Genomic DNA, 27,125 nt, shown 5'->3' with positions numbered 1-27,125 from the left:
TACAATGTTTTAATATAATTTGGCTCCAAGTCAACAGTTTCAAAACTAATTAAGAAATCAAAACAGGTGGCTGCAATAGGAAAGCAACAATGGGCTGCCCTAAAGAATATCTTCAGTGTTAATTTCAGCCTTGCTCTGAAATTTTGAAACGTGTGTGAAGGTGGAAGCAAAAACCACATTATTTTCATTTTTGCAAAGAACTGCTGCAGTTTCACTGTGAAATGTCGAGTTGGAAACCTCTCTCCGTGGCAAGTGCTCCTGCTAGTAATTCAAATTCATAGCCGGGCACCAAAAACAGGTCACAAATAATGAGGGCAAAGGAGTGTTTGCAGGGTACTACCCTCAAGTATCTTAATAACGACACAGCTCAGACACTTGGTAGTTGTCAAGAATAATGATACTGTACCCTTATGGCCAAGGATGACATAAACAGTGTTTTATTTTATTTTATTTTCTAGCGGCTCTGCATTTCCGAGCAATCTGCTGCTGGCAGTGTCCCAGAGCAGGAACCCCGGGCAGGGCACGAAGCGCTTCTGTGCGGGTTCATGGCACAGAATTCACGAATTCACGGCGGGCATGGCTTCTACTCAGGGCAAAACCAGACTACATGGCATTATTTGCTAAAAAAGACGTACCGAGCTGTCTCCCTGATGGGCCGGGCTGATTGCGCGGTGTCAGTCACCGTCCCGGTCCGGGGTTTGCGCGCCGCTGTCACGGCAGCACAGACCGCCCCACACAGAGCAGCACAGGCGGTGGCGACCCTCCAGCCTCACGCCCCGCGGGGAGCTGGCGGCTCCCCGTGTTTTCAGCCGCAGGACGGCACCGCAGCGATCTCTGGCGACACTCGGAGCCTCACAGCCTCTGGGAACCCGGTACGTACCCGCGGCCGCCTCCGTCTCCGCCTCGGGAACTGACGGGAGCAGCCTGCGACGCGCTCCGCCTCCCGGCGCGGCTCGGGCGGCGGATGGGGCCGGTGGGGACTGCGGCCGTGCGGGACCCCGGCGGTGCCGCGCTGCCCCGCGGCTTCTGGGCGGCCGTGCGCGTGTGGCTGGAGAAGCCGCAGGTGGCCAACAGGCGGCTGAGCGGCGCCGCCGTCCAGGCGGAGGGCACGGTGCCGCTCGGCGAGGGCGGGGAGACGCCGCCATCCGAGGGGCGAGCGGCGGGGGCCGCGGAGCTGGGCCGGCTCTGGAGGGAGGTGCGGGGCCAGCTGGCTCTGCCGCCGCCCCTGACGGGCTGGGGCGGGCCCGGCGAGCTCCGCGCCGTGCTGAGGACGCTGCTGCCCCGGGGCCGCGCCGCCGCGCCCCCGGCCCGCGAGCTGGCGGTGCAAGGTGAGCGTGAGGGGCCGCGGCTGCCGCGGGCCTGGCCCCTCGAATTCACTGCTGGCTGGTGATTCAGGTCCTGACAGATTCATCTATTGTCCGCGACAGGCCATTGCAATAAACGCAGTATAGACATCTTAAAGTATCCTGGTTTCAAATATTAAACACAGTATAGACATCTTAAAGTATCCTGGTTTCAAATATTATGGCTTTGGCTGTCTTTCCAGAAGGTTGTAGGAATTTTATGGTTATCTAGCTCATTCTCATTGATTCTCTGTTTCCTGAAGACACAGAATGAATAAATTTTAAAAGTCTGAAACAACCCAAAGTTAATTTATAGTGGAAGACTGTGAGAAAAACTTGGAAAAGAGGGATGTTTAAGGTTGGGTGGGTGCTTTTGAGGTTGTCTCCTAGATGAGAGAGATGCCGTTTTTGTGGGAGCGAGGAGGGACTTCTGTCCCGATCGTGTGCTGAGGGTTGATTTTTACTTTACGTTGTTGTGCCAGGGATCATTGGCATTTCAGCAGTTGAAATACATGAATACAGCATTTGAAATAAAAGGGTTGTGGCACCCAGGAGCTCCTGTCACGAGTAATCTGCCCACGCACAAATGCTGCTCCTAGCACAGCCCTAGTGACCGGCTTGCCTGGAGTGACTGTAGTGGTTGGAAATGTGGAATTAATGAAGAGAGTAGGCAGCTGTGGTGCCTACCTGGCCAATGTTTGTATCAACTTTCATAATGCTTAGTATTGCTTCAGAAAGGAGCTCAACTTGGATTTTAACTGTTGTGTTGGGGTGATTTGTGTTTTTTTTGTTTTGTTCTGCTTTGTAGTGTTTTTTTACACTGTATGATGGTAATATGCTCCAATAAATCCTGCTATTATAAAGAAACTTACATAGGGTAGAACTTGACACAATTTCTAAGATAAATTTTGGAAAAAACGTTGATATGGATTAAATTCTAATAGTAATGTTTTGGAAAGGATCAGAATTCCAGAAACAACTCAACTTACAATTCAGAAAGACAGATAGTCATTTATGGGACACATCTGGGATGTTCTTGAGGCCTATGATTCTTACCTGGTGCCCTCAAGAGAAATAGTTTATGTTGTAGTTTTGATTTATTTTTTTCTTTTGATGCTAAGAGAAGATGCTTCTGAACTGCATCTGTAGAGCGTATCTCTAAGAAAAAGCCTAGGAGATTTTAATTTTTTTTTTTTAACAATTAAAAAATGTTAGAGCTGGCATTGCTAAGGATGAGACAAGATAGCAAGATTTAACATTAGCTCTACTGCTAATTAATTCTTTCTTGCCTAACTCAGAAAATTTTGGAGTCCATTGAAAATTGATTATGTAGCCAGTGTAGCATTTTTACTTGCAAGAATGCTTGTTTTGATGGTAATTCAAAAACCAGTTTCAAAACTGAGAACTGAGTAAGTTATTGTGAAAAAACTGCCCTAGGTAAGCAATGGCTGAAAAGATTTTTTAGTTTTTTGGGGAAGTAATGCTGCATATACACCTGCTTCCCAGGACTCTGGATTTGCTGTGGGATATGGAAAAGCAGCAGTCATATACTAGAAAAATCTTATTGTTTAGTCTTTACTAAAATAGTTAGGTGTGATGAAAATGAGTAGTCCTGGTCAGCCCTAGATATTTTGGAAACATCGTGCCATAGAATGCTAAATTTGGAAAATTCAAATCATCTGGCAGTTTCAGATGTCAGGAACACCAAGAACTGATCTATTCCTTTTATTGTGATCCTTTCTGTATTTTCTTAGATCTTGCCTCTCTGGTTTGCAGGCAGAAGTTCATTTTGGGGCTAACCAGGGTGGGTTGCACCATGGAATAATAAATCCTTATTTGCATATCTTTTCAGATGTTTACAATGGAACTGTGACCTTTCTGCCTTTGGAGGAAAACAGTGAAGGAAAATATCAGGTTAAAAAATGCAATATTTACCAAATTCAACTTAAACACATAAAAGATGAGGAATGGTAAGTATGGGAGTAAGAGAGAAAGCAAGCAGTAAATGATTGCAGGAGTCACACAATGGTTTAGTATTGGTATGTAGGCAGTTTAGATTTTATAATTTTCTGCTTGATTAGTAAATTTCAGTAGTGATGTGATACGAGTGGATAGAATTCTCTAAAAAGAAACATCTACAATACTCAGAAATAGTGTAAAACAAACCTTTGAATGTGAACACAGACTGTGGTCTAGAAAGAATATGCGTCTTCTGATCACTAGGATAGCAGTGCCTCTTGGAAAGGGTCTGTGGGTGTTAGTAAGGGTGAGGGTCCAACTGGAGTAAATGACTGAACTTTAGTCACTAAATGTAGACCATTCAGTTTGGTCCTGAGCATCTGGGGATGCTCTAATAAAGTCTGAATAAATTTAGAGATGATGAAATAATGAGTTGTGGCAATAGGTATATTTTTCTCTTAATTTTGCCTGTTATTTTTCAGAAATTTCAGAAGTTGACTTTCTCTGTTTAGTGTTCGGTTATCTTATGAAATCAGATTGCTCATCATATCCGAGTCCTCATTTATTGTGTTAAATGTGGCATGGACTCTTATGTTTGAATTGAGAGATAATGAGCTAACAAAATTCAGGGGAAACAGTTCCATTATTCAGTAACTTTACTGGTTTATTTTCCTTTTGTTTCTCTACATATTTACTTATTCTTCAGTCTAGTTTTATATCTCTGATCTGCTGATTTTCTCCACTTCATCCTTGTTTTCTCTGTCCTTGAGATAGCTGAAATGATGAGATGCTGTATTTATACTAAGTTATTTTATTGTTTGTTTTTAAGGTCTGTGTCTATTGTAGCTCCATTTCCAGAAGATTGGTTTTCAGATGGAATTGTGTACCCCAAACTAGCATGGCTTGGAAATGAACTTTTGTCCAAACTGGCTAAATGGTCTGTGCAGCAAAAGCCCAGTGGGTTTAAAAGTACACTCTCACTCATTTCACTAGCAAAGTACAGCAAGGTTTATCAGGACCTCAAAGAAAAGTACAAAGAGATGGTAAAGGTAAGTTTAGCAGTAAATGTAGTAATCCTTCCCTTTTACACCTCCCTCTCCAAAACTTTTGGAGGTTAAGATTTAACCTATCTTATTATGTGTTTGAGTTAGATGAGCAATGTTGTAATTCTTTTTCTCTTATCCTGGAGATCCTGAAGAGCAACAGAGTGCTGTATGAAGTAAGGTCTGTAATCTTGCAAACTTGGCTCTAACTGCAAACAAAAAGATTGGTAAATGCTTTTGTAAAACATACAGTGAAAATGTTCTACTGTTAATATTTCTGTACTAACAGGAAGATACATAGGAGAGAATTAGAGGTTTGGGTAAGGCAATGATTCAGTCTTGAGTTCTGCAGTGGAATCGCTGGTGTTGACCATTTTAGTCTTTGTTTCAATTCTTCATTTACAAAGTAAATTATATTTATATATATATGGGGAATTATACTTGTGCATTCTGTCTTCCTACTTCAGATTTTGATTCTTCATGTGTTGTGCCAAGATAATTCTAGGTCCGTTCATTGTGAAAGAAATTTACAAATGTTCATGTTTTCAATGTTGCAGTGGTACAGATAAGATTTTTTTTTTTTTCTCATGAGAAAGTTAAGCAAAAGATACATGGTCTGTTAAAGAACAGATGCAGCTATTTACTTGTGACCTGCACATGTGGAGCCAAAATGTTCTTAGAAACTTTATTATTTGGTTGAATCAAACAGTCTTTATATTCTCTGGGTATATGTTAATAAGATTAAAATGCAAAATCTGTGAAGTCCAAAAACCTACTGAAGTGAATAATATCGAAATTGCTGTGTCTGAGCATTTTTGAGGTTATTTCAGATGATGGAGAAAATAAATTTTTACCTATTTTTCATTCTGTTTTTTTTTTTCCCTGAAGGTGTGGCCTGAGGTGACAGATCCCGAGAAATTTGTTTATGAAGATGTTGCCATTGCCACTTATTTGCTGGTAGGGAACTGCTTTACCTAATAATATGTTGTAAGGTTATATTTCCTAATAATAGAACCTCTCTAAAGAAAATAATTTTAGAATTAAACAAAAACTTCCTTGTGAAGATATGATGAAGATTTGCAGTCTTTTGTCACAAGATATTCATCTACATACACAAGATTTATTTATTTCTGAGTGAGAAAGCCAAAAGCACTAATGTAGAAGTGATAAGATGGATCAGTTGAAGATTAGGATTGATTGTGTTACAAATTTTTCTATTACTTGTTCATTTTATACTATGAACAAATAAACACAGTTTTTCACTGCTGCGCCTTTTTTGATAAAATTTCAGCTCAAATCCCATCTTCAAGTGTAATTAGGTCAACTGCAGATGCTAGAAGTGCAGATAAATGCTTGGTGCAGTTTTCTCAAGCATCTACCTACTTAAGATTCTATGAAAATTCTGCCACCTGCAGTTCTTAGAAACTTCAGGTTTTTAAGAGGTAGGCACATAAGTGTTTTTGTTTGCCATCCAGGGTGTGGTAAGAAGATGTCTACATTGAACTATACTTGTAGCATCTTACGTAAATCAGTATTTCTGAGTAAGTTTGCTCATTTACAGTACTCACTGAGGACTAATTTATTTTGTTAATTAAGTGTTTAACTTTAGATACTGGCTTGTAGAAAGAGCTATGTAATAGACTCATCTTTACCATTTTTACCACCATCTTAAGATTCAATGTTGAAAATTACGAATTTAGTTTTAGCCAGCTACAAGAAAATTCTGGAGTGATAGCATTTTTATACATGAGAATGTTGGTTTACAGTGATTATGTTTTGGCTAATATAGCAGTAGTTTTCATAAAGTCATTAGTCATTCAATATGCAGCTTAGGTAAATGGAAACTTCAAGTATATTATTAATAATTTAACCTGCTGCAAAATGTTCAGGTATCTATTTGATAGTGTATGAAGGTCATTGCTTAGAAGTACATTACACAGGTGATTTTCTAAGAAAATGTAGTTCCAGTGCTAAGTTTTTATGGGTTTATGGCATCTGCATATGACCTCTTTTTATTTTCCAATCATATTGAGGTCACTCACTGTCCAGGGGCATGGCCAAGGACATAGCTGTTGTGTTGTGAAAAATCCTGCAGGAGTTAGAGGATAGGTAGGATCTGGGAATGAGGTAATTATGGATTTCTGGGATACTGCATGGAGTGCCAAAGTGCAATGATTGGTACATCTAAAAACATAATCCAAGAGATTAGCAGACTGTGTTTGTCATCAGCTTCTTCCCCTCTAGCAAATCTGACAATGTTACAAATAGTTAATTCATAAATACTCTTCAAGATTTTTGGTAGTCATAGTGAAAAATCATAGTGCAGAGTTATGAATGTGTGGTCTGTAACTTCTTATTGAAGGAAGAAGAATTGGAAAATGGTAAAGGTTAGTTCATGTTCTGCAGAGAAACAACCACTTATTAATTATGGATGATATATCTGTGGAAAAGGACCTACTTATGTACAGATCAGGGACTAAGATTTGGCTAAAAGCTCTGGGGTCCCTTAGCTGATGTAGAATTTGGGGCAGTTAACGTGCTAGGTAACCTGTTGCTTTGTTCAATAGAAGTGATGTTACACATACCAGTATATCACCAAGCAATTATAAAGAATATTTTGGGACTTATTTTTAGCTCTGCCATCAATGCTTTCTTTAGTACAGCGGATATAAATGCATCTGTAGTGTTACTTGCAGAGACACTGATGAAGTTTACTTGATACATCCCTTACTTTTCCACTGTTCTTCACTTTCACCCATTGGTTTAGCAACTTATTTTACATTTATGTTCATTCTAGCCCAGAGTTGTAAAGCCATGATTAATTTAAACTTCCAATGACTCAAAATGGAGTGGAGGGTGTGCTTGGCACTTAGAAAACTATTGATACTTTGCAAAATAATTCTTGTTTCACTCCATAAACAGTGCTTTTCTGTTTTAGTGTTTTGTTTTGGGGGTTTTTTTAGATTTTTTTTTTTTCTAAGTTTATTTTACCTGTGAGTGCAGTGAATGTTTTCTCTCAAGTCTGCATTTCCAGGTTTCCTCTTTCATCTCCAATAACTTTTGATGGTTTCTTGCAGGGAGACTTGAGAGCAGAAGCCTAATATGTTCTGTTTTCTTGTCTTAGGTTCTTTGGGAAGAAGAGAGAAAAGAAAAAGGATTGACCAAGAAACAGTCATTTGTAGATCTTGGATGTGGAAATGGTTTGCTGGTTCATATTCTAAACAATGAAGGGGTAAATAGAATGTTTTTTAAAATAATTATTAAAAACTAGTGTCAGTATTTTTGTTATGCTGTCCTTTTATGTGGCATACAAATAGCCAAAATAAATTAATTCATGTTGCTAAAACAGGATATTTTCACTCTAGTTACTAACAGAAAATCCTACCAGAGGATTAGACCATTCATTTATTTATCTTAATTAGTATATTTCATTTAAATTCAGGGCTATTTTTCCTGAGCTAAGAAACTAAGAGGAAAAACTAATGGAGTCCTTTCGTTATGCAAAAAAGAATGTAGAATTTTGACACATCTGTCACATCTGTCACAAGATGTGTTCATGAACTTATTTTTATCCAAACTGAATTCTACTTGTGATGTCATAAAATAATTTTCTATATCTTTGCAAGAGACCTGAGATTTCTTAATTAAAAATTCCTTAGAGCATACTGTACTTTTTGCAGTAAAAATGTGGCAACAGCATAATTCAGTTTGTTGAGGCATAGTTTCTAAAATAGAAACTGTTCTGAAAGAACAGTGAGACTAAACAAAACCCATTGAAGTTGGGTTTGTCTGTTTCAGAAAATTGCATTTTCCATTTCTGGGAGAACATGGGGAAATTTATAGAGGAAATAAATATCTCTTATTAGATAAAGAGATGTCATTGGGGGGTAGGGAAATGTTCCAAGTTCTTCTAGCACAAAGTATCTATTGTTGTGTGGCCAGAAAACTTGAGTGCAATATAAGCTGCTGTTTTTTTCCATCTGGATTTTTCAATCAGTCATTCATTCAGTGCTGACAAACACTGCCTGTCAAAAAAATCATGTATGAGAATTTTAGGAGACTTTTTTTAGTAATTGATTTTTCCTAGTTCTGCACTGTGTTCTGGGATTTCAAATACTACACATTTTGATTTCCAATCTATTTAGTCTTTCATTCATACAGGGGAAGAGAGTGTTTGGGTTTCAGTAGTTGAAAGGTGGTTCCCCACTAAGGACTGCTTAGAGTAGCATTCTTCTTTGAGTCTTGTGGGTGCTGCAGTAGTACTCATCCTGTGAAAGGTTTTGATATTTTAAAAACAAACAAACCAAAAATCAACACCTCTGCTTTTATATTTGTAGGGATAGAGATTTTAAGAGCAGTCTCAGTAGGTATGCCCAGGTAAAATTTTGAACCAGATATATTCTTTAAGATTTCCTAGTAATACCCTTCATATTTCAAAGGGAAGAAAGGGAATAAAAGTATTCAGCTGAAATGGCAAAGCTAGTTTTTGTTATGTGTCTAAATTTTAGCATGAATAAAATAATTGAAGTTAATATGTATTAACTTAATTAATATGTATGTAAATATTTACTGAACCTATTTGAAATTTCTGAAAAAAGTAGTAGTACTTAAATTGCGTATTTTTGTTGTTCAAATATTTCAGCATTCAGGCAGAGGAATTGATGTGAGGAGAAGAAAAATATGGGACATGTATGGACCAGAGACACATTTAGAGGTATTATGCAAATGTATGTCAGTTTTACTGATACGTACATTTATTAATTTGTTCATTGTTTCAGGGGTATTGATGCAAGTGTAAGGAAGCATACTGGGTTACACACAGTAGTCTAAAGGGACCCGTGGGTTTGGTATGATGCTACCCATATTCCTTGGGGGTGAAGTAAGTTGTAAAGGGAATATGAGAAAAATATTGTATTGTACCTTTGCATATTTGCAACTTGTTTGTTTCTCATCCAGGAACCACTGGCATGATTTCTTACTGCATATACAGACATGCACACCATGAAACAAGCTTTCTTTTTACCAGATGATCAATATTAAGCAGCTTTATTTGCACCACTTGTTCATAAAAGATAATAAAGACACTCATAATTTGGGATAATTATTTTAAAGTGATTCTGACCTTGTTGTGCCATGTTCTGTTTTGGGGGCAAAATTGTTGAACCTCAGAGGAGCCAACCTAAATAATTGTAATAATAGCCTTCAAAAATGAACAGGAAAAGAGTCTGCAAAAAGGATTATATTTCAGGTTTCATGTTATCATTTTTATGAACAATTTGAGCACAGGAACATTGACTTTGATTCTGATACTGATTCAATCTAATAATCTGATACTCATTAAAGTGTAGTGCTAATGAGCAGTTGCCCTTTGGAGGTGAGGTGTTCCTGGTTTTTTGTTCTGCAGGTCTAAAATTTCTTACTCTGTTCTGTCAAAATTTATCAGCTCCCAATATAGTAAAATAATTTTCCACCTGTGGTTACTCTCTAGTAGTGTTGCTTAAAGTTAATTCAAAATATTAAGAATTGTTTATTCAAAAACTAAGATGCTAACTTATGAAATTATGAAAAAACATCAATTTTCACAGATGGGAGGTCACAGATTTCAGTGTTGTGTAGCCTTCTCTTTGCCACCCTGCCATTTTGGGTACAAGTTGCCAAAACTGCCATATTCCTTTACTGCAGTCTGCAAGCAGATCTTCCTGTAAAGCTTCGACAAACAACCTAAACCATCAAGCTGTGGTGCTCCATCATTCCTATGTTCTGTATTAAGTAACATCTAATCATGATGAACAACATTGTCTCCTTATCTTTGTGTTACATGTTCCTTTTTCTGCCCAGAAAGAAACAATAAAATATATGATGACAAAAGTGATAATTTATGCTGGAAGGAGTTAGACCATGAGCAGGAAGGGTGAAATGATTTTGCAAGGCTCCTGTAGCTCTGGGAGCTACAGAAGGAAAGAGCACCTGCTCACAGCCTGTTGTTACCCCTGAAGCTAATTTTGTTTTGATCTTTACTTACAGCACGAGTTGCAGGGTAGATGTTGTCACTTGTGTGGTTCAGTACAATTCTAACAGCCTAAATGGATGCAACAGGTGGCACTCTGTTTCCAAACTGCTGTCAGACATGGTGAATACAAATTTGACTAGGGGTGACTGTCAAATAGGGCAGTGTGGCACTGATAATTCATGCTATGCCTAAATTGAATGATCAAAACTGAAATGTAAAGTATGAGTAATGTGTTTAATCAACCTTAAGAAAACACTTACCAAAGGCTTGGTAATTCAACATCCAGTAATCTGCCAAAAAGCTTGTTACATTCATTATCTATAAATGTTCATACATATCTAAAAATGAACTGTGGTATTTAAAGTGAACAATTTTAAGTGAACAATCACCATATTGATTCTTAAGAGGGATTTGGAAAGTAATCAAGATAGTCTGAATTCCCTAATAAAGGGTTTTGTTTTATTTTATTTTTTTAATTCATATACAGATACTGCTTTGCATGTGCATGTGAATTTTAAGCTCTTAAAACATATATTTTCTATATAAAAAAAGATTATGGGTGTAATTTTCAGAATTTTCCCTAAAGGACTGTAGAAATTCAAATCTAAAACTTTTTTCAAATTTGCCCAATAATTTTTTTAGTGTTCATACACATTTTCAGGGAAGATGGACTACTATGGACTACTACATGGACTACCATGGACTACTTCCATGGTGTCAACATCTTTCAGTACTTTCTCTGCTGAACTTAGTTCAAAGCGAGAAGATGTATTTGTGAGGCACAAACATTATAGCCACTGTAGAACATTTGATTTTAGCCTGTATGAAGAGTTCATACTCTTAGTTTTATTTGGGGCTTCTTTTGTTTGTTTTATTATATGTGAATGATAGCATGTGAAGAGTGGTGTTCTGTATACTAGGATTTGATTTGGGCAGCATCTGTGAAGGAGGAGAAAATAATAATGAAGCGGTGTTCTGATTAATTGCTATGTGAGTCCTACAGGCTGCAAGACAGCAAATTAAGTGCCTTTCTGAAAAACTTGAGTTCAGGCATACAAGTGGCAGAAGGAGATTGGCAAGAAATCATAATTTAGTGTATGACATTTGTTTATATATATTTAAATGCTAGATATCTTAATCAGTTATTCCACTGTTTTTTTGACCCATGTGTTGTGGGTGTTTGTTGCTTAATTACTTCTCTGTAGCTATAAAAAATTGCTAACTGAGGAAAACATTGTTGGTGTCTGTGGTGCTCACTCACTTTGTATTTGTCAGCTGGTATTACTTTACATTATTGCTTAGTGCTTTAAATAAATTGCATTAAAGAAACCTGTAATAGGATTCACTTACTGTGTTTTGTTTTTTAGGAAGCTACAATCATTCCAGGTGACAGTAATCTCTTTCCAGATACTGACTGGCTCATAGGAAACCATTCAGATGAGTTAACACCATGGATACCTGTAATTGCAGCTAGGTATTTTTGCAGAGGAAGGGGAGTGGGATGGAAGGAATTAAAAAAAAACGGGCAGAAAAAAACCAAACTACCCTCCCATAATTACCTATGTGGGCTTGATTAAAAACTGTCAGCTTTGGTTCCACACCTGTTGTTCTTGTAAGACTGGTTTTGATGCAAGCTGATTATTTTCACAAAGTGGAGAAGCACAGATGTAGTATTTACTTTCTCATAGAATTCAGTGCAGCATTTTGCTTTTGATATTTAAAAACCAAAACTGTTTTTTATTCCTTATACATGAAGCTGTTTGGGTTTTTTTGTTGTCTTTTTTTCTTGTAAATACAAGCTTATGGTTCTACCTGCCCTTGAGCTGTTGTGGTCTTTACAACGAGAAATAGTAATTTAAAGTTTTACTTCTGCAAACTAAGTTGGCAGAGTAGGATGCTGCATCAGATACTTAGTAAAATGGTATTTTTGACTAAACTAATAGTTCAACTGAAAGGGCAAGTTATAAATAGTACTGCATGAAGATCTGTTGCTTAATAAAAAATTTCATTGTTGCTTTTGTCTGATCGATTGTTTGTTAAATTTTTGTATTTTCTGAGATAACTTACTGTTCAGCAGTTTGTTATCCTTCTTGTAGGTCTTCCTATTCATGTTGCTACTTTGTGCTGCCATGCTGCTTCTTTGATTTCCATGGAAAATACAGACGTAGACAAAGCAAGAAAACTCAGTACAGAGAATATCTTGATTTTGTTGCCCAAGTTGGATTTGTATGTGGCTTTCATGTGGAAGAAGATTGTCTTAGAATTCCATCAACAAAAAGGGTAATTTTGGTCTCTGTAGGGCTTTTGTCTTTTGTTTTTTTAAAATTGGCTCTGATTGAAGCATATGGTTATTCATTGTTATTGTTTTAAGATAAGACTGTAGGCAGCTTCATTACTTGATACAATATACTCTGAAAAGAGATTAAAAATACTCATTTTTATGTTGGAAATTCTACTCTAAATGTTATAGGTACAGTCTTAAAACAGGAAAAAGTGAAATTTTTCATGGTTTTCTCTTATGTCATTCTGTATGATGGGAAAACTTTAAAAACATTACTTTTTGCCTTAATTTTTCTAGCTGCCTGTCTTACTTCTTTGTACTTAATTTTATTTTACTTAATTGCTGTTTTTCTTGTCCAATGAAATTCAAAATGAAATGTTCTCAGAGTAGGAAGAAGTATCCAATTTTAAATAATCTGAGGGTCAGGAACAATATTTTTGCTGTGTAATTGTAAAACATCATGGATTATGATTTGTTTACTGGATTTCTTCTGGGGCACCAGCATTCAAAAACTGGAATTAAAAACCCCTCAGGTGTTACTGAGCATTGAGTTGGTATTGGATTTTATTGTAGCTGGTGAGAAACCTGCATAAACATGTGGAGGTTGTGGGGTTGGGTGTTTTAAGTACAGGATTCTGATAGTGATTTACTTGTTTCTACTAAAATAGGTCAGCTTTATTGGGAAAAGCAGGAGCTACCCAGCTGCAGAACATGCTCTGATTGACAAGCAGATAACACAGTTCATTAACAGTCGTCGGACCTGTGCTGTGGCCGCGTGGGACAGAAGCGTTGGATTTAACCATGAAGATCACTGTGGTGGTCTGTGCAAAGAAGCAGGCTCAGAACCTCTTGAAGGTGACACTGAGACAGCTGGTACAGTTTGGATGCCTGGATTTCAACCCAGAGAAAAAGTAGAACAAGTCAGAAATTGTGTTTCCCTCCCTCGGGATTTTGTAGATGAAGTGGTTCTCAATGTGGCGAACTTGCTGTTAAATGCAGCCCCCCAAAAATCATGTTCTGATAAGCAGGGTGGAAATTCGAATACCTGGAATCAAGGAGGTGAGGTTATCTTTCCTTTGCACTGTCTTTAGGTGGTAGAACATGTTTTTTCCAGCAAATTTACATGTTTTTGAACAGATTTTTAGGAAACATCGACAACAATACAGTCACAATCAAAAGTGCTTTTTTTTCCCCACTATGTTTTATTGCACGTAGAAAATATTTTGAAATTGGTTTGAGTTTTTGTCCTGGTTTACACCTAAATACTATTATAGAATCGATTTTTATTAAACCAAACCCAACTAAACCCACAACTCTACCCTATTTGGGGACAATATTATGGTTTAGAATATTAACATAATCATTGGCTATAATTCTGTAAGAGTTTGTAAGAAGTCAAAGTGCCATTAGGTTACAGCATGATTAGGAATTTTTAGTTTAGTTTTAGGAAGGAAAAGAATGTTAAGCTGCTGTTAATTGTATAAGCAGTCAGTTCTTACTACTATCATCTTTCAAGTTTCTTCCATCTGTTTTTATTATTTACTCCCTGTAGTTTGCCATATGTTACTAACCGAGTCTTCTAACTGCATGCTTATAAACACTGCTTATTTGCTATGAGGGTTATATGCTACTGTAAAAAAAGCAGAGCAAATAAAAAGTGTGTCTTACTGTGGAAATTCTGACCTGTCCTGTAAAATGAAAGCTGATGTTTTACAAACAATATACATATAAAATATATACCCTATATCATAATATGAGAAAAAAGTTGCTGCAGTCCTAGTAGATAATTCTGACATTCTTCTCCTAATCGTTACCTTATATAGAAGTTGAACTGTGTTAAGGTTTTATAGAGAAAAGTTTTTAGTAATTCTGCCATTTTTTAAATGCAGAAAGTCTTTCCTTGAGAGAAGTGGCAGAACACTTGGATAAAGAGATTTTAAAAAAGCTGAAAAGTGAATACGGAGGCCTGCAGACACTACTCAAGAACAATCATCAAGTATTTGAAGGTAAAGGAGTTTTGAATTTTGTTTTTTTTCTTCTTAATTATTTATTTTATCTCCTCTATATACAGTTAAACTTAACTGAGAAATTACTATGGTGGTGGTTTTTTAACTGCTTTTTGTATCTTTGTGGAAAGCTGAATATTCTTTATGTGCCCATTGCTCCAAGATACTGTTAGTAAAGCTCTTATAAATGAGATTGGTAAAGCATCAATCAGCAAAACATTCTACACTGACTGTATCTGAAAAGACAAACCTTTAGTTTAAGTGGCTGATTTGATGCTATTCTTTGACCTTTTATTTTTGTTTCTTTTTATGAATTGCTGATGGTTTTGAGGCTGTCAAATACAGAGCAATTTTACTAAAGCATTTAGTAAACTAAATAACTGAGGCTTAGTCTGACCTCACCAAGCCCCAAAGTGTAAATGTTGATGTAAAATAAATTAGCCTCCTTAAGAATCTATAATTATGAGGCTTGATGTGTTTATAAAGCTTGTGTTAGTGTTGCTGGTGGTAGCATGGCAGAAAGAACTCAGTGGCAGGTCTCTGTGGCTGCCTGGATTTGTTGATAGCAGTTTTTGGGTTTGGAGTTTTTTATCTCTGTAGTAATGTGTGGTGACACTGTGCTTTGTGTAATTGGTTGAGGCTTTTTTTGTCAGTGTGAAGTTTTGCAAAACTAAAATGTAGCTTTGCAGTAATACGAGATCTTCAAGGTTTTATCAGCATTACAGCTGCTTCAAATTTCAAAGTGTGTTATGTCCTGACAGTTCTGTCTCTTGTAAAATACTGCTTAACTAAACCATGGCAAGTAATCTTAAGTATGCAACCTGTTTGTTGCCAGTGGTCAACTTTAGCAAGATTAGCATCCACTAAATATTTTTGTATGCTTTGCTGATAAAATCCTCTGAATTACTATCCATTAAAAAGTTGGTCACATGGAGTTCATTATGTGTCTGAATTTGTTCCCTATCATTAGATATAGCTGAAATAGGTTTTGCTAAGTGTTACATTGTAAATGGAATGAACGTTTTAAATTGGCTTGGAGGCTGTGTGCACATTATCTATGGAGAAAGGTCTGACTTTATCCTGGACTGTCTCAGTAATTTATGTCATTTATTATCAATTTATTATGGGCCTGGGGAGAGACCATGTGATTCCTCCCTTAGTAGCATGTCACCATAACAAGAAACTTCTGATGGTCTCCAAGGACATTGTTCCTGCCCAGGTGGACAGAGAAGAACATGGCTACAGCTCTTCTCTCATCTTTACTGAATTTTTTTTCTTTTAAAACATGGAAATGGATGGATGTACACACACACCAAACAAAAAGTTGGTCTTAGAATAACTGATTGGTGGCAGTTTCTTTAGTTCAGTCTTGTCCAATACAAGACTGATTTTCTAGGGAAAAATTATGTTTGATAATAAATAGGTGCTAACTTTTCTTCATCTTTTGTGAGGGATTTTAAAGCTCAGATGAAATTGCTTCTTGATTGGCTTAGTATGAGTTCAGACCTTACTGTGTATCACAAGGAGACCTGGGGACATTAATTCATCCAGGGCAACTGTGTGATAATTTAGCTTTCATTGGACTTGTTACTTTCTGAATAGCCATAATCAGAATGCAGAATAGTGTTGGTTAACTACTCCGAGCTACAAGTGTCTTGATACAGAAGGTTTGATTGAAGCAGAATATGAAAATATAGAGCATGGCAACTTAAAAGTGGCAGATTCTTCCCTGTTAATTTTCACTGCTGTCATCTGTTTTTTTCTTCCTTTTTGGCTAACTTCCTTTCATCTGTTTAGTTTACTCATTTAAGAAGCTGACAGAGATTCACAAGTGTGTGCATGTGCAGTTTATGGTCCTAACACAGCAAATGAATTTAAAAAACCCAAAGTGCTAAGTCCTTATTAACCAGTGATAATTTAGTGTTGGTTCATGTGAAGAATGAGACTTGTCATCTCCTCAGTGCAGTGCGTTTTTGGGTCAGTGAACAGTGAAAGTAGTAGAAGACACTGGTCATCACATTTTAAAAGTGGAATCATAAAGTTACAAACATGGGAAAAATTACAGTTCTTGAAGCTGAAACTTTTGTTAGAACTTGCAATCTAAGTTCAGATTATTTTAGTCAAAATATATAAAAATATTGTATTTAAAATGAGCTAACAAAAGCTCTACAGAGGTGATACAAAGGTACCTCAAACTATTGAGCATCCCAGTAAAACATCTCCCAGGGAAATCAATCAAGTCATCTTTGTACTGTGTCTACATTGTCTTGGTTTGTTGTGTACTTCTTTCTGTTTCTGTACAAATGGCTCATCTGGTTTTGCCTGAGTGATCCATAATTTGTAGAATGTTTTTTATTTCCAGAATTTCACTACAATTTTTTCCACTATAATTGCCATGGATGTCTGCTAACAGCTGAATTTGTTTGTTTTTTTAATCTTAGTTCTAAATGGGAGAGTTCATATTCGTGACTGGAGAAAAGAGGAACCACCAAGTAAAACTAAACCTGAAGTGAAACGGCGCATTTCAGCTGAAGCATTTAAAACACGCCTCTGTTGGTTTTTCATTCATCATCCTGATGGTTGTTCTTTACCTTCTGAAGCTTGCCCATATGCCCATGGGACTGAGGAGCTAAGGCAGTCCCCGGTGATTAAAAAGAAAAAACATATACAGTAATAAAATTTGCAACTTTTGTTTAGGTTTATGTACATAACAGAATCTATGATTGACTTTGGGACTGCCTAGTGCATGAACATCTATAAAAAAATGGAGGGATTTCCCTCATTTCTGTGCATCTTATTTTGCAGTTGGTTTACAAATTCTCCTGTATTTCTAATTCTTTATATTTTTATTAACCAGGAATAGGTATAGTAAAGTACATATATATTTTTGGATTTGTCCTGTCTTATCTAGCATGCATTTGTATAAGTAGAAAAGTTTAAAAACTTAATTTCCTGGGAAACTCCTCAAGATCCTTAATGAGATCAAAAGTACATGATGCAGCATTTTCAAACCCTGAAAATTAGCCTGTTTTGTTCCACATTTTCAAGGAGTGTTAAGGAAACTTCTCTGTCCAGCCATCCAGGTGCCACTCTGGCAGCCACAGCCACAGCACCTGAGCTGGGACTGAAGCCCCTTCACAGCAGGCAAGCTCCACTGAGCCCACAGTTGCCCTGCTTGTCTCCCTACGTCCCCCACATTCACACAGTTACACAAGGTTCCTTTACTCCCTAGCCCCAGGATTCCCCTAGCACAATCTCACATGTCTCAATCCTTAAAACAATTTAAACTTGGTGCAACAACAAAGTAACAGCTCAAGCTGCTGCCTCTGATGAGGGACCTTGTACAGAGAAACTCCTGGGCTTTCATACCCTCACAGGCCCAGCACACAAAGTCTGGAGGTCCTCAGCTCCTGCCTCATCTGAGTGTCTGGTGCTGCCACAGGTTCCCAGCCCCTTTCCTATGGGAAGGGTGGCATTTCTCAGCCCCTTGCCTGGGGCTCTCACCAATCAGAGCTCAACCTGCAGCCCACACTGCAGCTGTTCACCTTGCTACCTGCCCTGAGTATGTTCCTCAATGGGAGGATTTATGGTTTCTTATATCTCATAGTGGCTCTTGGAGTCAGAAATTAGAGAGATTTCACTCTTTCCTGCCTTGCTAGCTTCCTTTCCATGTTACTATGCAGTAATACTATAATAATACACTTCATAGTCCTTTCCTTGCTTTATATTTTGATTCAAAGTCATTGGCTTGTATGAACAACCTTCTGAGAAATTAACTGTGGAAGCCTTCAGACGTAGGTGTAGGTTTTTAGGGGTTTGTAGGCCACACTGTCATAGATTCATAGAATGAGTGATGGAAACAACCTTAAAGATCATCTAACACCCATGCCATGGGTAGGGACCTCTTTCACTAGGTCAGATTCCTCAAAGCCTCATCCAACCTGGCCTTTTCTTATTTTCAAAGTGAGGAGTAAAAGTAGAAAATGTGTTTAATACTATTGGGATGATGGGGTTCCTGTGTATCATATAACAAAGGAATGTTTAGCACTTTAAGCACCTTTTGGCATCTTTGATAGACTATAATTTTCTTACAAATGTTTAATTTTTAAATGCACATCCTAAGATGAATAATGAAGCTGATGAAGTGTCTAGAGAGCATGTCCTGTGAGGAGCAACTCAGGGAACTGGGGCTTTTTTAGCCTGGTGAAAAGGAAGCTCTCTACTACCTAAAAGGAGGTTGTAGTCAGGTGGGGATCATTCTCTTCTCCTAAGTAACAATAACAGGTAAAAAGAAAATTACTTCAATTTGCACCATGGGAGGTTTAGATTGGATATTAGGAAAAACCTCACCGAAAGACTTATCAAGCATTGCAACAGGCTGCCCAGGGAAGGCGTGGAATCACTCCACCATGCCTGGAGGTGTTTATAAGACATGTAGGTGTGGCATTTAGGGACAGGTGGTAAATTTGGCAGTGCTGGGTAAGTGGTTGGACTTCATGACCTTAAAGGTCTTTTCCAATCTAACCAATTCTATGATTCTGTCAACTTACCAGTGAACCTAATTACTACTCAGTGGCAGTCATTGAATGGGTGTCATAGTTCATATCTGTTAAGTACTTGTAAAGTTCAATATGTGCTGTACAAGTTGTGACAAGGACTTGTGTTCTGCCCAGTTTGTACGTTGATAGTGTGGAAACTCTGATCTACCGAGACTATACTTTGCAAAAAACCTTCTGAAGAAAGGGCAAGATTAAAATTACAGAAGAAAGTTACTAGAGAAGAAATGTGGAGGTGGGAGCAATGACACACAAAGTGAGTGCAGGTGAGATCTAGGGGTAAGAGTGGTTAAGCCATGTGAGGACTCTGTAAGAGCTCAGGGAATCTGGAGAAGAAAGGAAGGAAATAATTGAATACCAAGCAGAGGAAAACCAAAAGGTGACACTGGAAATACTTTTCAAAACAGTTCCACGCACCCTAACTTCAAGCAGTAGGGTGCAGTCTATTGCATGAAGATGAAATAGGCTCTAAATCTGTTGGCACGATAGGACCAAAAAACTGACTGAAGTGTTGCATATTCTCCTTTCTTCCTTTGCATTTTTCTGCCTTTGCATTTTTATTCTGATCTTGAAAGAAGCAGCACTTGCTAGATCCCAACGACCCTGATATTTGCAGCAGCATCTTGCTCATGGATCATTTACCATGTTATATGCTAAGTAGTACAGGTACCTGGCCTGCCAGTGCCAGGAGTTGTGGGCGTTGAACTTTTCCCATAGCTCTGGTTTGCAGTGTTGTGTTTGGTATGACATCCTGAGTTCAGCTCTAATCAGTGCTGTGTTACAAACAATACAGAATTTGTGCATTTCAGAAAAAAAAAAAAAAGGTACCCTAAGGTTAATTTTCTACTAAGAGGCACATTGGATGTTGTTCATTGAAGATTATTGGACTAAGGGAAAGAATAAGTCAGGGAAACTGCAACTCCCATGAAACAGGACAGCACAGAAAGGGAACACAGCTGATAGAGTAGTTACAGTTGTAAGAATCAGAAAAAAAACGTTTTGCCTATTGAGAAGAATAGAGTTGAGAAAAGAGGAAATTCCATGAACTTGGATGTAATCCAAGGATGATGTTGCCTGATTTAGCCTTTGTTGGGCTATGTGTAGAGTAAGAAGAATTCCTCAAGGCGCTTATTATTGTGGTAAACATACTGGTGTGTTTGTTGATGAGGAGGCCCCTGTAAAATTAAGTTAATGCTGTCTCCCAATGGAGATTGTTTCCAAATGGTGCAAAGAGGAAAAACAGACTTTCAGTTATTTTCCAGTCATTTGTGTCTACCCTGATAATTCACCTTTGAGTAGGACGTGTTTACTTGAAAAGGGTGATTTCCTGAGGAGCCTGGGGAGTCTTTTAGGTGGGCTTGGAGGAAGTCAGGGCTAAGAACCTGGAAGAAAGTTGGTTTTGAGGGTTTCTTTTCTTCTTTATGCTAAAAGGGAAATTAAATATGTGCTTGACTTATTGAAGTTGGAGATACACACATAATAAGACTAGTGAATTAGTTTTAAACCAATGTTTTTTATTACCTGTGTAATGCTAGTTATCAACTAGAATAGCTGCTGTTGCTGTAGCACACTGCCTCCTCTGCACAGGCTGTTTCTCAACTCACCAGCATTCAGCTCTGTCACAGATGTGTGAGGGCTGTTCCCCTCCATGTGTGGCATCCCTGTAGCTGGTGAGCCAGCGAGATTCTGTAATCTCCTGGAATTACAGAAACTTCCCTGTTGTTTGCAGGAATGGTAAGAGAACATTTTTGCATCCAAATGCCAGCCTTATATAATTCCACATTTGTATGTGAAAGTAACTGCTGAAGGCATAAAGTGGCTCTGTTTTATGTAAATTCTCTATCTTGTTGCTTCCTGTGTAATCCACAGCCTTAAAATGGCATTAATCCAGTTTTGGCAATGGATAAGATACTATGTGAAGTAGGAAGCAGCTGAACTCGATAAAAAAGCTCTTGATCCACAAGGACTTCAAGCATAAAGTTTCAATTTGTTATGTGATTCTGTCATTATACTCCTCAGTTTCTTACCTTACTACCCATTAGTTAATTCAGCTTTATTTGAAGCCTATTTTGTAGAGGCTAAATACTTGCTGTGTAGATATGTCATGTGAGTGAGAATATAAAGAGAAGTTAGATGTCAGACTGCAATCAGAAATTCTGGGATTTAGAGGTTTTTTCTTTCCATCTGTGCATTAGCTACAGTTTCATTAAGGCTGAAGAAATATTCTAAATTAAATAAGAAGGAAATACGTGTTCGCCTTTGCCCTTAAGCATCAGTAAAGGATTGTGTCTATTTGCTCATCCCTAAACTGACATCAAATTCCAAGACTGTATTGTTACTTATGGAATATATATGTTTAGCCTCAGCACAGCTGATTTTTTTAATATACCTCAAACCAGAAAATTTTCTCTGTATGTATTACTTGGGTTGTCTGCTTACAATATTACTGTCGTACTTCAATTATTAGCCCAGATTTAGAGCAATTTCTAGAGGAAGTCTTACATCTTGCTGACAGCAAAACAGGTTTCTAGCTATACTTTGTAATAAAATTAGGCTGCTTCTTATGGGTTTTGGAGCTTGTTTGTTCAGATTTAAAGTTTTAAATGCTAGTTTGAATAGACTGTACTTGTTGAACTTCATGAGGTTTGCACATGCTCAGCTCTCAAGCCTGGTAAGGTACATCCCCCTAAACATCTTTGGAGAATCTTACCATATTTTTATGAGCTGGTATCTTGCTTTATTTGTATAAAATAGGCAAGACTGAGCAATCAGTAGCCTTCCTAAGGACATGGTAATGGTAGATTTTTGGGAATCAACAGAGATGAAATGTAAAATCTGTACAATCCTACCAAGTGATAGCTAAAACAAATAATGGGCAGGTATCCACTGAAATATTTAAACATTTGGCATCAGCTGATGTCAGACAATATGTTTTGTTATTGCTGATTACTTCTGTTTATATCACTGAAAGTGTATTTATTAATGTGAATTAGCACATTTCTCTTGTGGGAGCCTGGTGCAGCAGTGCTGTGCTCACATGGCAGTGATTTCCTGGTGGGCTTTGTGTACTGGGAGCAGATTTCAGTGAACACTGTTCCAACCTGAGCATGTGTGTTAGCGCTCATTTACCATCTCATAAACACTGCTGTAGGCCAGTTCTCACTGGGTGCTATTACAATAAAACTGCTTGGCAATTGTAGCACAGCTCCTCTCTTCCCTCTGCAATTTTATTGTAATAGGTTTTAGCAGCTCTAAATAGGTGAGTGTGGCTTCAGTTGCCTCTGTGGCGAGAGCATCACAACAAATTTTTGTTCAGACATCAGTGGATCCACCTGCATTAGTTTCTCTGTGAGCCCTCCTGTGCTTGGCTCAGAGCTGAGCATCCAGCCTTTCTCAGGTGTGGGGGGCTGTGGATGGATGCCCAGGGAGCTGAAGCTGGATGTACCTGTCACACTGCAAACACCCTCCTTCAAGCTGCCAGTCAGTGTCGTTGTCTGACAGCTGGCCAGACTGCACACAATATCCAAGCAGTCTTCTGGAAAGCCTGCCCTGAATAAGGGAAATGCCCTCACTGTTAATTTATATTATGAGTGGGGTGTACACAGAGATACAACTGTTGTGAAATTAGAGCCTTTTTGCTTTGCTTTTTTGTTTTGCGTTAGAAGTTTTTAATCCGGGGGGGGGGGGGATGGAGCTGGGAGAGGAAGGGAATATTGCTTGCCCTTATTTTCAGCTACAAAATATTGAGAGAGCAAAGATTTTTCAAGATGTCTGTATTTTGTCAGTACATAATGTTTTTTCTTTCCTTTGACTGTGTAGCCTTCCAAGGAGCAATGCTTTTATTTTCCACCAGCATGGTGTATCTTCACTGGCCTTTGGTGTATTGTGAGAAAATCCATCTGGTACAGTCATTGTTATCCTTATCTCTGTTTTGCTATGGAACACTATAGACATAGTAATTCTAGGATTTTTTTTTTGGTTTTTTGTTTGTTTCTTTGTTTGGCTTTTTTGTTTTGTTTTCATTTTATTTACTGTTTGTTTTGGCAGATTTTTTCAGCGAATTTAAATCCCATGGTGAACACATCACCTGTGAACACTGTCAGCTGTGATCTGACAGTGCTGTGAATATAATTACAGAGTTTAGCCCAGCAGCCATATTCCTTCTCGTGTCTGGAATAGAAGCAGATGGGGAATGCTTTCAAGTGAGAGGAGTCTTCTCTTTGAAAAGCTTCAATGATCAGAATTTTGCACTTTTTTTCATGTTTTTTGTTTTGTTTTGTTTTGTTTTTTTTAATTCGGATGAATCATCAGAGGTTCTAATCTCAGTTTTAACAGTAAAAAAAAAAATAGCAGAACAATTTTATCAGTGCCCCGTGGAAGTAGCTGGGTGTGAGGACAGGATCACTTGGCTGTTTCCCCGTTCGAGTGCGGTGATGCTGTGCCGCTTTCCAGCGTGACCAGCAGGTGGGGAAAGGGACGAGGCGGCGGGAGCTGCGGATCCCGAGCCCAGCGGCGCCCGGGGCTCCTCCGGCGGCTGAAACTGCGCTGCTGGCCTGCGCTGCGCTTCTTTCCATGATGCAGACAATTGGGTCTTGAATGTTTCTTTCGAATTCTTCCTGTATTTAAAAGACAACCTGCATTTACTTCTCTCTAGGATCTTCCGTCTGAATAAACATGAGTATCTGAAATATATTACCAAGTGAAGTAACTCAAGTGCGCCGTGAGCATTATTTTGGTAATTGCCCTAATCACCTGAAAGAGACTAGTCAAATCATTTTTTGGCAAGCTGAAATGCAAATTATTATTAAAAAGGTGGGTATTTAATGTTGCATCTTTTATTTTTTTCCTCCCTCTGAAACATTGCCTTACTTTTTAAATATGCCTGTGGCGTTCTAGGTGTTGCAGTAGATGGGAACTAATGGTGCTTTTTGCCAGCTTTCCACTTCTGGTGAACTCATAATTCCCAAATGTCTCCTGATAAAGACAGATCTGTAAAATTCTTTATTTTTAAAGGCTTCTTGGAATCTCTGTGATTGTAGTGGTCAAAACAAATCACAAAAAATGCTTTGCACTGGTACAAATTAGTGTCATGGGGGTCACTATATGGAGAAGTGTCTTTATGGTGCAATTAAGTGCCTTTGTGGACTCTTTTTTTTTTGTTTGTTTGTCTCCTTGTTGTGCCAGCTTTTAGAGTAAAATTATCATTATGATAGAAAAAGGTGTTTTAAAGATGTTTTTGAACCTTGTGCCATCAAAAGAATACTATAAATCTAAATGAATAACCAATTTGAAGTGTCTCAGTAAAAATAATAATAATAAATGTACCTTATGGGCATTCAACAAGAAAAGACAATCAGCAAGATGCCAGCTGAACACAGCCAGTTACATTCTTAAAATGTGTCTTAGGCAGGAAATTACACATACCTCAAGTTCCCAAATAAAAGAGCTTGTCATCTTTCTTGCTCTTTGCCACCAGATATTTAGCATCAATTTGCATCTGACACAGGGTGTCAAATTGCAAAACTGATTTGTGTGGTATGTCAGTCACTGAAGCACTCTCTCTGTTTAAACATTTATTCTTTCCTCAGAAAATATTTATTCTTTGGTTTAAGGGGGGGTCCTTCCGTTTGTACTACCATGTGTTTTTTATCTCTTTGATGACACTGTGCCATATTGCAATGCTGCTAAAGCTTTGGGAACGTCCATAGAAGGACTCAGCAGCATTAGGATGGATGAGGAAGGTGTAAGAAAACAAGTAGTGTTGGTGTTGGCTACTGTAAGAACCACCAACCAAGCTGTAGCAACCCCTCTCCTGGGCAAATGGAGAAGCAACTTCCCTGGACAGCAATTTAGCAAGAGTGACTTTTAGGTAGAGAGATTCTAACTCTAATAATAAGAATAAATACACTGAGCCATGTAAATGGCACTTGTTGTTCATGAAGGAAAGTTCCAATGCTGGTCTACCACACACCACTGTGAACCTGGAGGCAGGTCCACGGAGCCATACCAGTGCATCACAGCTGGATTTGGATGCTTTGATCACAGAGCAGAGGTACCTCTGCAGCTGCACAGGGAGCCCCACAACTCCTGTGCCTCCTTGATTTACAAACAGATTCTGGTGTTATGGAAAAGGGGAAAATCACCTCTCTTCTCCTCCAAAAAAATGACCCTTTATAAAGGCCCTGTAAAGGCCATGAATTATTTTCTGTTAAGTTTTTTGAGGTATGGGACCAAGCCTTGAACAGTTTCAGGTTCCTTTGAACACCTTTGCTGCCATTACTCATCAATCACAGCACTGCATCTTTGTTCTTAGTAGATTATGGGCTTAATTTTGGAAAATCCAGATGTGTTTTGTAATTTTGTCAACAGGCAATCAGCTTTGGCTGCAAATACTATTCCTAAATGTGTGCCCTGATGGGAAATGGCTTTTTATGTGTGTTTTCTCCTTTGTCTTGTCAAAGCTTAATCGGTGGTTGATTCTTATGAATAGGGCACTGATGTTTCTGATGAAAGAAACATGTTATTCTCAACCTGCTTCTTTGAAGCACTTTACTCTCTGGATTATTGTCAGACCTTCTGTAGGGTCAGGAGAAGTTTGCTGCTCTTTGCACAGTAACTGATTTTTGCCAAGCACTGTGACATTTTACAGAGAGCAATGTTTACATCTGTGGAGAGTCAAATGGTGAATCAGCTGTATGTTCTTGACAGAGAAACCTATGGGTTGTGTTTCCTTCTCCAAGTGGGTGTTGAAGAGGAAGGGAGATAAGATAAATCCCAATAGGTGAGCACAACCAATGTTTTTTAGAGAGGATGAAAAGCAGGATAGCACTTGTGTTCCTTGGATACTTCTGAAAGAAATAATTGCTGCCTGCATTGCATAGTTTATGTCTGCAAGATTAGTTCTGGTTGCTGGCTGTCTGACCCTGAATACAGACTGTATGTTTTGATACTGAATGTGTCGACCATTTCTGCATTTTCCCTGAACAAGTAGAAGGTGTTTAGGCAGAGATGAGATCTGTGTATGCTCAGTTCTTTTTAAGGCTTTTTTTAGTATAAGTCAGGCAGCTTTGAGCAATTCTCCTTTGACTCATTAGCTGTCAAAAGGAAATGGAAGGCATAAACCTGTTTCTTTCAGGAAACAGAAATAGCTGCAATGCAATCTTCCTCCATATGGAAGCATCCTTCATGTCAACCTAGGCTTAGGCATAAGCAAGCACTTACACATAACATGACATTTTCACCTTGAGTCCTGGGGGCAGTTTTGGGCACCACAATACAAGAAAGATATTAAACTATTACAGTGTCCAAAGGAGGGCAACAAAGATGATGGAGGGCCTGGAGGGGAAACTGTGAGGAGAGGCTGAGGGCACTGGGTCTGCTCAGCCTGGAGGAGACTGAGGGGAGACCTCAGTGCAGTTACAAATTCCTGAGAGGGGAAGAGGAGGGACAGACACTGATCTCTGCTCTGTGTTGACAGGGACAGGACCCAAGGAATGGCCTGAAGCTGTGTCAAGGGAGATTTAGGTAGACTATTAGGAAAAGGTTTTTTGCTCAGAGGAAAAGGTTTTTGCTCAGAGGGGCAGTGGAACAGGCTCCCCAGGGAAGTGGTCACCGAGCCTGACAGAGTTCAAGAAGAGTTTGGGCAATACTCCTGGGCACATGGTATGATTCTTGGGGATGGAGCTGTGCAGAGACAGGAGTACAACCTGATGATCCCTGTGGGTCCCTTCCAGCTTAGCTTATTCTGTGATATTTTTAATAAGACAGGAAAATATATGAAGAATAAAAGTTGTATAAGCATCATGTGCTGTGCTGGTTTCAGCCGGGCTAGTTTTTAGTTAAATTGTAAAAGACATTTGAGATCATCCAATTCAACCATTGTGTTATACACAATGCAGTGATAGGTATATTATGAAAGAGGAAAGAC

The 27,125-nt window shown here is 38.4% G+C and overlaps 2 protein-coding genes across 3 annotated transcripts in view; one reads left to right on the top strand and one right to left on the bottom strand.

Moving 5' to 3' along the window:
• ACOX3 (acyl-CoA oxidase 3, pristanoyl) overlaps positions 1-981 on the bottom strand; it is a 31,116-nt gene extending 30,135 nt beyond the window's left edge. Inside the window, exon 1 of one of the 2 annotated variants that reach the window (XM_021550774.3) lies at positions 881-981. The gene's annotated coding sequence lies outside the window, so the exon portion shown is untranslated. Of the gene's footprint in view, positions 1-635 lie in introns of both variants that reach the window. The other variant, XM_021550773.3, reaches the window with a different exon arrangement.
• Positions 958-17,662, top strand: TRMT44 (tRNA methyltransferase 44 homolog). Its single transcript, XM_021550776.3, has 11 exons — positions 958-1,328; positions 3,196-3,313; positions 4,132-4,351; positions 5,234-5,302; positions 7,470-7,577; positions 8,988-9,059; positions 11,723-11,829; positions 12,452-12,635; positions 13,305-13,695; positions 14,526-14,642; positions 17,084-17,662. Exons 1-11 carry the CDS (start codon positions 965-967, stop codon positions 17,314-17,316), a joined length of 1,983 nt encoding a protein of 660 aa, XP_021406451.2. The 5' UTR covers positions 958-964; the 3' UTR covers positions 17,317-17,662.
• The last annotated feature ends 9,463 nt before the right edge of the window (positions 17,663-27,125 follow it).

This window comes from Lonchura striata, chromosome 4, assembly GCF_046129695.1.
Source record: "Lonchura striata isolate bLonStr1 chromosome 4, bLonStr1.mat, whole genome shotgun sequence".
In the NCBI taxonomy this organism is placed as follows: domain Eukaryota; kingdom Metazoa; phylum Chordata; class Aves; order Passeriformes; family Estrildidae; genus Lonchura; species Lonchura striata.
Note: the sequence above shows the minus strand (reverse complement) of the source record. Positions and strands in the feature narration are given on the sequence as shown.